Consider the following 14,435-nt stretch of genomic DNA (forward strand, 5'->3'; position numbering starts at 1 on the left):
ACCTATGCATAAATTCCAACTTCTAGATATAAACAAAAACACTGAAAAGATTGATTGTTTAAATGTTCTTTAAATTCTTTTTTTCTGTCTACTGTATATGCAATAATCGATTATTGTTATTCTGAATTAATTTTATCTGTTTTTTTATCTTTATTTATATATATATCTTTTGATATGATGTTTATACTTTATCAGATGTTTTTCTTCTCAATGGAAACTATATTAAAGGCTGTCGCTTTGAACGTTATTTTCGTATTTTAGAAAATTTATTTTAATTCATGAAGTGTTTTATCATTATTTGTTTTATTCAGCATTTAGTAACTTCCTCATTTATGTAATTCTTTAATTACAAAAATTTCTTTATGTTGCTTAGTAAACTTTCAAATAGCCTAGAAATTAATTAAATGTTGAAATGTAACACATTTATGATATTTGCAAAAGATTGATACGCACAGTTTAATTTTTTTAAATACAAACAATAATTTAATTTAAAATAAGACAGGTTATTACAAATAATTATTTATGTACAACAGTTTTATGAATTTACCAACAATATTGAGTCTTCTATTTGGTCTGGGACTGGATATCTTTTCGGGGGTTCACGACGAGCGAATTAACTTTGAGCTGATATAGGCTGGCTCTGCGTTCTTCGTTGAGTTTTCACCGATGAAGTTATATAATGTTTTCGTAAAAATACTAATGACCAATTTAAATCCATTGAAATTAACTGGTCTGTTATGTTCGAAATCTATAAATATTCTTAGTCAATAAAGCTGAAGTTTGTAATTAATAAACGTTAACCACAGTTATAACTTCCGAGGTTTATGGCACGCCAATTACAGCAAAGTAATAGTATGTGTTGTCTTTTCGCGCGTCGCGTTGATTATATTTATAGACATAAGGAGAGTTTCTAGAAAATTCAGTCTGCACAACAATATAGAAGATACAATTCCGTTTACGCACATACATATGTTGATTCTAACACTCGAGAATCTTCTACTATTTTGGTAAATAGGTGCGAATTTTGATATAGAGAATTAACAGTATAAGTTATGTACATTCTAAATACAAATTTAACTCAAACAAATATCATTATTAAAGTTGATATATAACAGTAAATCCATCACATTTATCAAATTGCTTTCATACAAAAAGACAATACAACATAAGTTTTGTCATTATTTCTGTATTTTTCAAAATTTTATTAACGAATATATGTAACAAAAATGTTGGAACTTTCAGTGAATTATTTAATTAATATTAAGAGAACAAAAAGTTTTAGAAGTATTCTGGCTTACGAGTTCATATTTGTTATGTATTTAGTGAAATATGTGGTGCATGGTATTGAAAAGTTGCTGAAATTCAACCTATTTACCTTAATGTTGGTTCAAACTTAATCTTAGCTACTGAAGTGTTGTTTATTGAATAAACATATTGACTTCACGCGTCGCTTGGAAACTTACCCTTGTTACTGAACCACTGTTTATACCCTAAATATATTTACTTTAAGTGTTTAAAAACTAATCCTAATCATTTTAAATGCTATTTACAAACTTAATCTAGTGACTTTAGAGTAATTGAAAAACTCAGCTTAGTTACTTAAATGTTGCTTGGAAAATAAGTATATTTGTTTTAAAGCTTCTGTAGAGTTACGGAGACGTTAAGTTTTTTATATACTAACCCTTATATTGAATTTTTAACAATCATAATATATTAATAGTTTTTCAATACGGATTTGAAATTGCTGTAGACTATGCCAGAGCTTGGTTAAATATAATTTTAAGAAATGATAAATCTATATAAGTATAATATTACTGTCAACTTGTATAGCCATATAGCTACTTTGCAGGATGTAAACAAACCTTCACCACAATTGATGTGGATGTTCACTCAGTTCATGCGGGGTACATACAAATTTTCAGTTCTCCATTTTGCGGTTTTTATGGGAGATTTTGTGCTTTTATCACTACTTTACCACATACAGACGGATTCTTACCAAATTTGGTATCGAGGTTTATTAGCTCTCTGGGGGGATACATACAAATTTACCTTTTCACATTTTGTGTTTTGGTGTTTTTATGGGCATTTTTGCTTTTTTTATAACTACAGATAAGGGAAGCAACTTTTCATGTCCTAAGATAACCTTTTATTAATCATTAATTTATATAACTTCCATACAGGGTACGGGTACTCCAGCTGCTAACGAATAATTTAAATATCAACAACTAAGTATCAGGAAAATTGCCTCAGAAAATTGCTTTGCCCAATAAAATTGCCCACCTCCAGTTTAAAATATTGTATTTATGATTACTTAACACTAACCCTGGCTAATACACAATGTTTCTACAACATTGCTGAATATTTGTGCATTGGTAAAATCTAAAATTACATTATATGTTGTGAAATACTGAACAAAATTATTTAATATATTTTTGTATGGCTTATGCTTTTGAAAACTTACAAAGCTATTCAAGACGTTGAAGCAATTTGGTATGCACAAGTGTTATTTAAACACAAATTGTGACTTAAGTAATAAGTTTTCACTTTGTGTAAGTACTCGATATTTCAGTTATTTTATGAATGAGAAATATATTATTATTTTTTTATTTTGTGACTTTTAAAGTAAACCTGAAAGGGATACCTATAAACTGAATTTTTAAACATATGCTTGTATGCACATAGTGTTTTTTAAAAAAACGTGTTTTATGTACTTAAAACTGTGTGTTTATTCCACAAAATAAAAATATGAATCTATTAACTTTTATTTTTTTGTGGAGGAGCAATTCCAATTTAGGGGCAATTTTAGGAAGGCAATTTCTTTGTAGCAATTTTTATTGAATCCAATAGCTACAATGAAATTCGTGAGGGAGAAGGAAAAGGGATAAGAGTTTGATTATGCACAATGGTGTTATTATAAACTAAGGCTTTAAGTAATATATTAACTAAAACCAAAATAAAGTTATTTACGTGTAATTCATTTTGCAAATCATCACCATTGATTGGTATTAAGAAAAATAGATATAAAATAATATTTTTGAGCGTCCTTCTTCTGAACTGTTTTTATTTACAAACGGTAGAATGTATTACATTTTACTCTTCTCACGTTCAGTTCCTCTTAGTAATTGCATCGTTCGATTGTATATAAATATAAAGAGAAATATTTGTATAGCGACTGTCACAACACCTCGTAAAGCACAGTTAATCCCCAAAAACCACACGCAGATGACACTATTAGGTGAAAACTCCGATAATACTTTAATACAAATTTTTCGTAACAAAGTTTCATACATGTAACAATTTATATTTTTTCACTAAAACATTCCAAAATCAAACACAACATAATAATAGAATCACTCATGTTTTCGCATTATCATTGTTCAAAAGAAACATTCCAAATCTTTTCAACTAGGGTTTGCAGGATCATTGACAGAACATAGGAAAAATAAACAGCTGATTTTCATGTATTATGTTAGTAATAACTGCTATATTTTTCTTTGAAGTGGATTTTATATTGATATTTTTTATTATAATGTATAATTTTTACGTTTTCATTATCAATTTTTACATTTGTTAACTTAGTGTATTTATGTAGGACTAACTGTAATATCTCTAGTACAGAAGATAGTTTTAGGTTTACGGTTGAAAATATTGTTAAGAAGTGTATGAACGAATCAGTTCATTCTAATTATTAAGGGCTTTAGGTTTTTGTGTGTTGGTTTATAACATCGTATACTTCTAGTTACTTTAGTATATAGAATTAGTTTTATTAATTTATAAGTTACTCTCAGTTCTAATCAATATAGTTACAATAAGTTTAAATTACATTAGAAGATACTGTTGAACTGTGCTGTTCTACTTTGTACCAAATGCTGCCTAACACGTTGTTTACTATATTCAGGTGGTGATTAAAAGGCGTGGTTCAAAGCTTTCTTATCTGATCTTTCACAGACTGTTATTCACCTAATGGTTTCTTATCGAGATAAAGGTTAGTTTTGATGTCTGGATAAAATACATTTGACGAAATAAGTGATGGCTGTGGAAGTGTGTTATGTGCTTATTGTTGTAACTAGCATAGAATACCCGCGCTCCACTGCGGAGTTCAAAACACCGCCTTCCGTCATGATTCACGGTGGGAATAATTGATCGTCAAGTTATTTCGTTATCCATAATTATTTCTATATCTTTTACAAACGAAATTAAACTTTGTTAGGACACCTGAGTACGTGTGTTAAGGTTGATTGTGCTAAGCCTTGTGAGAGGGAGTATGAATATAGTTTCAAAAATGGCGCTACGAGGATCGTGATGAAGTCAAGAACAGAAACTCTGATGCACCACATGCGAGTTCAGCAAACTCTTTAACCCCATTGTGAACGAATGATCTTCTGGAGATTTTGTAGTCTCTATGCTAAAGGGATACGCCATGTAGCAGGAACAGCCCTCGGGACACTCTGAATTCACCTGCCAAGTTTGTTCTTGCTTCGTCCAATATTGCTCGAAGTGTTCACGGACTAACGAATAATAATGTTTGTCATTTTGTTTTTATTAGTTATTCTACTTCTAAGTTAATGTTTCTGACTATGCGATTTCTTAAAGAATGAAATGCATGACAAACCCTTTCACTGATGTCCTTAAATGTATTGTTGCATAAGGATATTGTACAATAACATATAAAAGATTAATATTTTTAATACAAAAATTGAAATAAACAAGATGTATAAGTGTTTATAAAATTTTTATGTAAACTGTGATACTGCTTATAAATATTTCCACTTTTAAAACAATTCAACATAATGATGATTAAGGAAGTCAATGTCTTCTTCCTTTACTGGAACTTTGATCTCAGCGCGTTTAATATCATGCTTGTTTTGATAGTAATTATATTTATTTTTATTGGTAAGTTTAGAGAGAGGAAGAGAAAGAGAGGTTTATTATTTATATTTCTTAAAACAAAAAAAATCTAAAGTAAGCAACGCTTCACATTTAAATGGGTCCCCTAAGACTGTACTTTTGATCAATCTATGTTTCAAAGGTTTTACCCTAAAATTATCTCTCTTTATAATGTTTTTATTTAATAATCTTCACACAACTTGTCGCCACATTATATATTAACTACTAAAATGAAGTACAATCATCAAACATGATCCTTGTTAACAGAACACAGACTCTATTACCATAAAAACAACCATCACACATGATCCTAGTTAAGAGAACATAAACTCTCATACGATGTAAACAATCTATCACAAATAATCCATGTTAACAGAACACAAACTTCAATACAATATAAACAACTATCACGCATGACCCTTGGTAACAGGACACAAACTCCAATACAATATGAACAATCATCAAACATGACCCTCGGTTACAAAATGCAGACTATTCTACCATACAAACAACCATCACAGATGATCATCGTTAAGAAAACACAAACTCTTATACGATGTAAACAACCTATCACAAATAAACCACGTTAACAGGACACAAACTCCAACACAATATAAACAGCCATCATACATGTATATGAGAACAGCTTGTATGGGTTTTAACACTTTTATTGATAAAAAAAGAACAACATTTCGACCTTCCCAGGCCATCTTCAGGTTCTCTGCTTATCAATAAAAGTGTCAATAGCCATACCAGCCGTTCTGAAATACATTTTTATTTCAAATGGGTTTCTCGTCATCAAGAACCATCACACATGATTATTGTAAAAAATATACATACTCCAATACAATATAAACAACCATGACACATAGTCCTCGTTCACAAAACACAAGCTGTAATACAATATAAGCAACTATGACACATAACCCTCAGTAACAGGACACAAGCTATAATACAATATAAACAACCATGACACATAGTCCTCGTTCACAAAACACAAACTGTAATACAATATAAGCAACTATGACACATAACCCTCAGTAACAGGACACAAGCTATAATACAATATAAACATCCATCACACGTAGTCCTCGGTAACTGGACACAAGCTGTAAATACAATATAAGCAACCATGCCACATATTCCTCGTTAAGAGGACACAAGCTGTAATACCATGTGAGATCCGAAACATGGGAATACTGTAAGAATAATAAGACCTCAGGAATATTTCTCAAAATGAATCTCTATGATCCATTGCAAGCTTACAGCCTTGCTGTTAAGATTCTGACAGACACGATGCTATTGATCTTTCGCAAAAAAAGCGTTTGATGTAATGGCTAGCATAGTGTTTTCAAAGGTATCAACTTACAACATCACAATAGCAACCAATGTAATTATAAACCAACTTAAAAAAACGAATAAGAAAGGAATAAAAAAGTGACTACTATTTTAATTTTATTCCTAAAAATGATTATGTTAGGTCTTCTGCAGTTCGGTACGTTATAACTTTAGTTGATCAAGTACTTGTGTCACGAGATAGTTTCTAAAATATTTCACATAGTATTGTTAAATCCCATATTGTCTATAAACAGTCATAGTTATTAGAGTCACCCCCCCAAAAAAAAAAGTATGGGCGGATAGCCTGTAGAAGAAAAGTAGTTAGATTAGAAATAGCAGATGTATTGTAAATCTGTATATATAAAGCACAAAAATTTGTGTGTCTGTCTGTTTGTCCCTTATCTAACCACATTTAGATCCCTAAGTTATTATCAATCAAACTTTGTGGGAATAGGGGCATGTTAGTGAGGGTTCACAACCCCTTCATCTCCATCTCAATTATTGTTGTTATTGAACATTTATTGTTATTCATGAAAGTCGTTAATTTTATTCATTGACAGCACCATGCTTTTCCACCACGCAACAACAACAACAAAACGTATATTTTCTGTGACGCAAAGTACACACTTTGTGAGGGAGGAGGACACGCAAACGCCTTACATATCTCAGAGAGTGTACTTGCACTCTCTATTGAGGGATGCAATAAAAACAATGATTTCCACCAATGCAATAATGAACTCAGATGAAGTATTAATGTACAACAACAATCATGATATAAAAAGTCGATTCTTGAGTTATACCCACGTCTTACTTTGACATGTCACCTTATGGCTCAACCCCGTCAGACTCGTACGTCCAATGATCGTCAATTAATTAATAACGTGAAACAGTGTGGAAGGACATTAAATATTGGATGTTGAAATCAGGTAACAGAAAACACTGCTACCGCCACCTCCTCCTACAAAGATAATCTGACCACCACACAGTGTATATTATGTGTTAAGTATATACATCGTTCTGAAAGCTTATACAAAACCTTAGGTGAGGTAGTAACGAATACTGTAATAATATGATATGTTATAAATAAATTGTGTGAGACTTGGGATATATGTGTTACCGAAAATAACATCAACATCTGCAGTTTTTAAATTTGTAACCTGGACAAAAGACAGGTACCTCACCTTGTAGTAAATAAAAGTATTCGTCGTAGCATAGAAGGCATTCATAACTCAAATTATATATTACATGTTAGCTATATAATTGCACGTGTAATCTTTTTCTTCTGCGAAATATGAATAGAGACTTAGAAGTAGCATAAGGCTATAATTTTATTTAATTTTGTTTTTCACAACTGACGTTTTTTCAGGTCACCCCTTAAGTAATGTCCGATTTTAGGTTCAGAAAAAGAGAAAGGATTTCAAACGCTTTTAATATTATTTAATCAATAATGTATGATCCATTATTATTAATTACTTCCTGCCAACGATTCACAAGTTTCTGAATGCCACTTCTATAACATTCTTGGAGTTTGGAGGAAAAGAACATAGAAAGGGTATTTTTGACATCTTCATGTGTTCCAAGCCTTTTCCCATTTTTTTGCAGATAGTTCTGCAAACTTCAAAATGGATCATAATCAGATGGGAAAAGTTCTGGAGAATAAGGAGGATGTGGAAGTTTTTCCCAGTATGGCTCTTCTATCCTTGCTGTATGGGGCCGTGCATTATCCTGGTGTAACACAACACCTTTACGATTGATAAAAGCAGGCCTCTTTTCTTTCAGTGCAACATTCAAGAGCTTTAACTGTTGACAATAGAAGTCTGATGTAATCGTTGCATTGAGTGGCAGCAACTCAAAGTGGATCACACCAACAGAAATGATGTTGCACTTTCTGTATTAAATTTTCGGACATTACTTATGGGATGACCTGAATGAATTGCATGGAAAGTATTTTCGGTTTCTTTACTAAACTGCTTTGCTTAAGAAAAAAATACATTTACAGGAAATAAAAACTTCTTATCAGTTAACCATTTCAGATTTTTCACTGAGCAAATATTTTAACAGCATGAGAATTAAATAAAACTGATTAGTATAGGAACGGTGACAGAATCCACTGGACCTTTCGGAGAAAAACGTCCTAATCTTCATTGATGACTGATTATCTTTTCAAGCACGAAAGCGATGAAATGTTATTCCAAACGAAAAAAAAACAAACACTGTCGTGTAAACACATGAAACAGCTGGAAATATTATACAGAAACTTTTAGTTATATCTCTCTTTCTTTAATTGTGTTAACACGTTCTTCCTTGTTAGGATAGCGATTCATTAATGAACATTAGGAAGTTCCACTTTTGACAAGTTCCGTTCTTTGAAAGCGGAGACTAATAACGAATAGTTTTCTGTTTTGAATACTGACTACTAAGTGTTCCTCCATCTTCGTTGTTTCTATACTTCTTTTTTAAATATTTTCTGCTTATGTTCTGCTGTATATATAGTTTACCAAATTTAGGTTGATTATTAATGTAGGATGGTGACCTTTACCCCATTAAACTCTTAATCTCTTAATGGAAAGTTGGTTCTGAGAATTTTTTCCCTTTATACAAATTCTGAATAATCATAAGTAGGTATATATACATACATACATACTTTGGAGAACAGTCACCTTCCCACAATTGTTACATGCAGTGAAGAGTGATATTGAGGTGTGGGTTTGAACACACCACATCTCGCTCTCCTAATTTCTGTTTGTATATCTGTTGCTACTCTTTCATTTCTTATGTGAGACTGGTGAATGAATGTTAAGACTGACAGACGGTGTATCCCCACCGCAATGTGAGTCCTATTTCCTCAGTCATGTCCAAAACGTAGGGTACATTTTATAATCCCACATTATAGCTTGTACCATGGGATCTTTTCAATTACTGCAGCGTTTTTTTATTATTTAATTTACTTTTGTTTCGGTTCGTTTTCTAAGTTGTAACAGACCAATATAATTAGTCAAAGGTGTGGATTTTCTGTTTTTAACGCAGTCCTTCCGTGTAATAATGCTAAGACTATAAGTTACATTAGTTTTAAATAGCTGATAAACTCATCACTATACAACGATAATGAAATAAATACAAATTAAAAGGTTTACAGTGAGACTAAAATCTGTTCGTTTATCAGCCCTTGTCATATTAACCCATAATTCTAAATATGTGTGGTCATAGCTCCCAAAAGCTTTAAGAATATTCCATCTATCAAACATGATTAAACCACAGATGTCAGAATAGTCAGCAGCTGTGGAGAATAATTCAAGCATTAGGTGTTTAAAGAGTTTATAATAAACCTAAACTTAACTGAGGATTCATTCAATTTATGAGTTGCATAGAAAAATGTTTGTTTGCTTTTTGAAATTTCTTGCAAAGCTACACGAGGGCCATCTGCGCTAGCCGTCCCTAATTTAGCAGTGTAAGGCTAGAGAATCCGAATTACGAGTCGGGTGCCTTAATCACCTTGCCATGCCGTGCCCTGCTGACTAGTATAACACCTGAATTTGGATTATGCCTGAAAGATGGAATAGATATTTTCCGTTGTGAGTTAATGACGATGACACAAACTGGTAATGGAACATTTTTAATTTTTTAGTATTATAATGAATTTTCTGTTTTATGTAAACAAACTATTATACTATATGTCTATGTGTTTTATTCAAAATCACAAAGTGGTGCTTTAATTAAATTAGAATAATTGAAACAGTATTAATAACTGCACGATTTGAATATGATAATGAAAATGGTAAAGAGTGTCACATATGTGTAAACTTATTAAGCAAATATAAGTAATAATCAAAACATATAACGAAATTAAACACTTTGCATCTCGTTTCGATATAATAAGTTGTTCGTTTATCAAAGTCCCTTGGAGATTCTATACTTGTTTTTTTTTTTCTCTACACGTATCTACTTCCTGCGTTATCGATGTTGGTGTGAAACTCTGAATAAAACGAATTTTGTCAACAGTCAGACATACAGGCAGGGCCCGGCATGGCCAGGTGGTTAGAGTGCTGGACTCGTAATCTGAGGGTGATGGGTTCAAATTCCCTTCACATCAAACAAGCTCGCCATTTCAGTCTGGGAGCGTTATATGTGACGGTCAATCCCACTATACGTTAGTAAAATAGTAGCTTAAGAGTTGGCGGTGTGTGATGATGACTAGCTGCGTTCTCGTTTAGTCTTACACTGCTAAATTAGAGACGGCTAAAGCAAATAGTCCTCGTGTAGCTTTGCGTGAAATAAAAAAAAAAACACATAGGCAGATTTATATATATCATTACTTATTTACTGTATACTAACACATCTTTAACATCAATAGCTAGTACCAGTGTAAGAGTTGAATCTTGGCAAATGAATCGTAATATTATATGCAAGGCTTAAGAGACATCACTTTGTTTTTACAAACATTACAATGGACTAAATAAAACTATTAATAGCACCTATTTCTTACCTATGAAAAGTGACAATTTTACATTGTCATTATTCATTTACTTATATTTTTAAGCAATAAAATAACTTGTTTGCGTCTGTGCATGAGAGATTTATGGAGACAAACTTACCAAATGAATTGTATCTCCTGATGACGTTTTCCAGGAAGGTATTCTGGGGAGCAACAAGACCTCTTCTTCCCCCTGGCATTATGTCATATCTAACAATAAGGAGTGAGGCTTACATTCAACAGAACCAGAGAAAACCAAGTCGACAACCGTTTTACAGATAAAATCTGCAGTTCAAACTGCTTGAACGTCTAGTCAACAGCAAGAAATGTCAAACTTGATCCAGGAACAATGGTTTAACAGATAAAATCTCCAGTTTAACGTTTAGGGAAGTCTTAATTTACTGGTATTGTAAAAAATGTTTGTACAAAACTATTTACGTGGGGCTCTATTATCCTCAATGAACATCAGTCGATCAAATTTAAGGTGTTCATCTAGTTCTAGCGTTTGGTAATTCTATCATTTGACTGTCAACAAATAAGATGTTTTCATGTCTATCGTGCAGTTTCAGTTAGTAGATCTCAATGAACCTGCAGACGAGAATGTAGAGCGCTTTTATTCCTAACTTCTGTGATTGCACGAGGACGTTGTGTGCCCACGCTGCAGGTAGCTTAAAAGGAAACAGTGCGCATGCTTATCGTCATAGTAACAAAGGTTGTAATCTTCTGCGTCCTGGTTTCAACAGTGTGTTAACATAACTTTAATATCAACAGTTAACATTTTCCCAATGACTTGTGTGAAAGATAAGTTTTGGCAAATGGATTCTAATATTATTTGTGAAGTTTAAAAGAAATGACCTCATTTTTTCTAGTTACTGAAACTGGATTTAAGACTTGTGTTCCTGACTAGTAGTATAAACCAATACATTTAGCACCAGACGTCTGCTTTATACCATTTAAAATAGTCTCATTATCAAAATACGCTCTTCCTCTCACATATATGGAAAAGAAAAATTATCTAAATTTTAACTGTAATTATGGTTTAATATCCGTGCTTCTTCAACTTTTATGAAATAATAAAGGTCATTTCAAGCCTATTAAAAATATAAGATATTCATTTGACATCAAGTTTTTTTTTTTGGAATTTCGCACAAAGATACTCGAGGGCTATCTGTGCTAGCCGTCCCTAATTTAGCAGTGTAAGACTAGAGGGAAGGCAGTTAGTCATCACCACCCACCGCCAACTCTTGGGCTACTCTTTTACCAACGAATAGTGGGATTGACCGTCACATTATACACCCCCACGGCTGGGAGGGCGAGCATGTTTAGCGCGACGCGGGCGCGAACCCCCGACTCTCGGATTACGAGTCACACGCCTTACGCGCTAGGCCATTGCGGGCCTTATTAACATCAAGTTGCAAAGGATTTTCGAAATATTGTCGCTGTCAAGACGTTAAGCCTAATTTCTAGTTATTAGTACGTAACTGAGTTTAAACGGCCTAAACCAATAACTCTCTTCTGCAGAAAGGATTTGTGTGTGTGTGTGATTAAATTTTTTGAAGTAGCGAATTCTGCTTTTATTTGTTATAGTTTTCCTTATCTTTCATTTATTATTCCTTCTTTTGTTTAGCCCTCGCGTGGCACAACGGCATGTCTGAGGACTTAAACAGCGAGAAATCAGGTTTCGATATCTATGGTGGGCAAAGCACAGATAGCATACTGTATAGCTTTGTGCATAACAACAAATAAAATCTAGCATTTAGATTATCTATGAATTTTTAGTTATATTTAAAACACTAGCTCATTTATTAATGTGTGTGTTTGTGTGTACTTTTCTTATAGCAAAGCCGCATTAGGCTATCTGCTAAGCCTACCAAGGGGAATCGAACCCTTGATTTTAGTGTTGTAAATCCGTAGACTTACCGCTGTACTAGCGGGGAGCAACTCACTTATTAGATGCTCACATTTATTTTGCATATATTATGAGACTGACGTCAGTTTTCCATAGTAATGACGTACAAATATCACTGATGTTGCACAAGAGTAAATTGCGTACAGATATTTTGTACAGAATAATGTAAATTACGATCACATTATTTGTGATCTCGTGATGTAACAAGTGAATAAAAATCTTATATTGAGCTGTAACAAGTTAGCTCATGAGAAATAGCTGAACATTATTATTGCTTAATATTACTAGATGTCGTTAGTGAGTTTTGCAGTTTAAATACGGAATATCGTTAGTTTGGAATTAGGTTTTGTCTGATTCTTTTTTCCTGATTCCTTTATATATATATATATTGAAATATTTATTAGTCTGAAATCATGTATTGTATTGTTCATTAACATTAGTTTCAAGTTCTGGTCAGGCACGTCATCATACCATAATGGAAGTCTTGTTTGTATGATACTGGAAAAAAACTTTTTTATTACGCGATGTGTAACCCCCAATTTAAATTTTTTATCCTGTGTATATGTAAATTTGCAGTAAGAGTCACGATTTTTCCGTTTCATCTCCGTTTACCGTCACGAAAAACTTTATTTTGTTCCATTTTCAGGGCTCAGATATGACGTCAGAATACGTCACATGCGGATCTAAATACACTGGCGCCACATATATAAATATGATAGTACTCTCTGTTGTATATCCATGTAAATACTTCTCAGGATGTGGATGGATGTTTACCAAAATTGTTATGAAGGTTCATTAGGTTCGCCCCTCGCTAGCACAGTGGTAAGTCTACGGACTTACAATGCCAAAATCAGGAGTTTGATTCCCTTCGGTGGTGATGTGTGTTGCAAGGTAGATGCCTTTCCTTTGGTGAGTGAAGTTCCTGCAACGTTTCCGTTTATATAGAGTTTATAATTTTTAAATTCCACATTCATTGTATGGTATTACACACGATGAACCTACAGACATCTTAGTTTTATACCATGTTTCACCCTCTTGTTACAGGCATTCTTTACTGCGCATGTCACGAGCTTTTAATGAGCTACATTCAGAATTTAATTTAACTACTTCCTGTTTAAGTTATATGAGATACTATAGCGTAAGTTCCACACATTATAATAAATAGTTTAATGGTATAGATAACTTAAGTTCGTAATTTTATAAGGCGATATTTAAAACCTAATGAATTTCTCCTACTGTGAGAAATGTTACTTTTTTTTCTATAGGCATCTCCTCCTATCTATTTTATTCACAACTCTTTAAAACGAACACACTTTAACGTACTTTACTCACTTTAATATTTCCTATTCTGTAATCTCGTTCGGTTACGGAGCCAACAAATACAAAATCAGATTCCCCTTGTAACACCTATCTGTCGCATCCTCTCTTTCAGGGATCGTCAATAGTTTTCTCTTATGTTTATTATTGTATTTATTATGTAAAGCAAAATGTGTCCCAGAAAAAAAAAAAAACACGATGATATATTTATCATTTCATATCTGTTTCTTACACGCTCCCATATTTTTTGATCCATCAGCATCAAACTTGACTCAATGACACAGGATAATATGAAGAAGGTTATGAGGGGGGTTGAGGTCCTTGTCTAATATCATATTGATATAATTATTAAGAACAGCATGATCTTCTTTTCAATTTTGGTATATATGTGTGTGTGTGTGTATTTTTATTGCAGTTTGAGTGTTTATTATATTCAGAGAAATAGAAGCACAATTTCTTATTCTTTGTTACAAACGAAGTTCTACTTCACCAGTCAAATGGACGGATACTCCA

The 14,435-nt window shown here is 32.7% G+C and overlaps 1 protein-coding gene across 1 annotated transcript in view; it reads right to left on the bottom strand.

Annotated features, from left to right (window-relative positions):
* Positions 1–11,296, bottom strand: part of LOC143224220 (potassium voltage-gated channel protein eag-like) — a 98,106-nt gene extending 86,810 nt beyond the window's left edge. Inside the window, exon 1 of the mRNA XM_076452642.1 lies at positions 10,818–11,296. Coding sequence (XP_076308757.1) covers positions 10,818–10,896 — 79 coding nt within the window. The 5' untranslated portion in view covers positions 10,897–11,296. The remainder of the gene's footprint in view (positions 1–10,817) is intronic.
* Between the last annotated feature and the right edge of the window lie 3,139 nt (positions 11,297–14,435).

The sequence above is a fragment of the Tachypleus tridentatus genome, chromosome 8 (genome assembly GCF_004210375.1).
Source record: "Tachypleus tridentatus isolate NWPU-2018 chromosome 8, ASM421037v1, whole genome shotgun sequence".
NCBI lineage: Eukaryota > Metazoa > Arthropoda > Merostomata > Xiphosura > Limulidae > Tachypleus > Tachypleus tridentatus.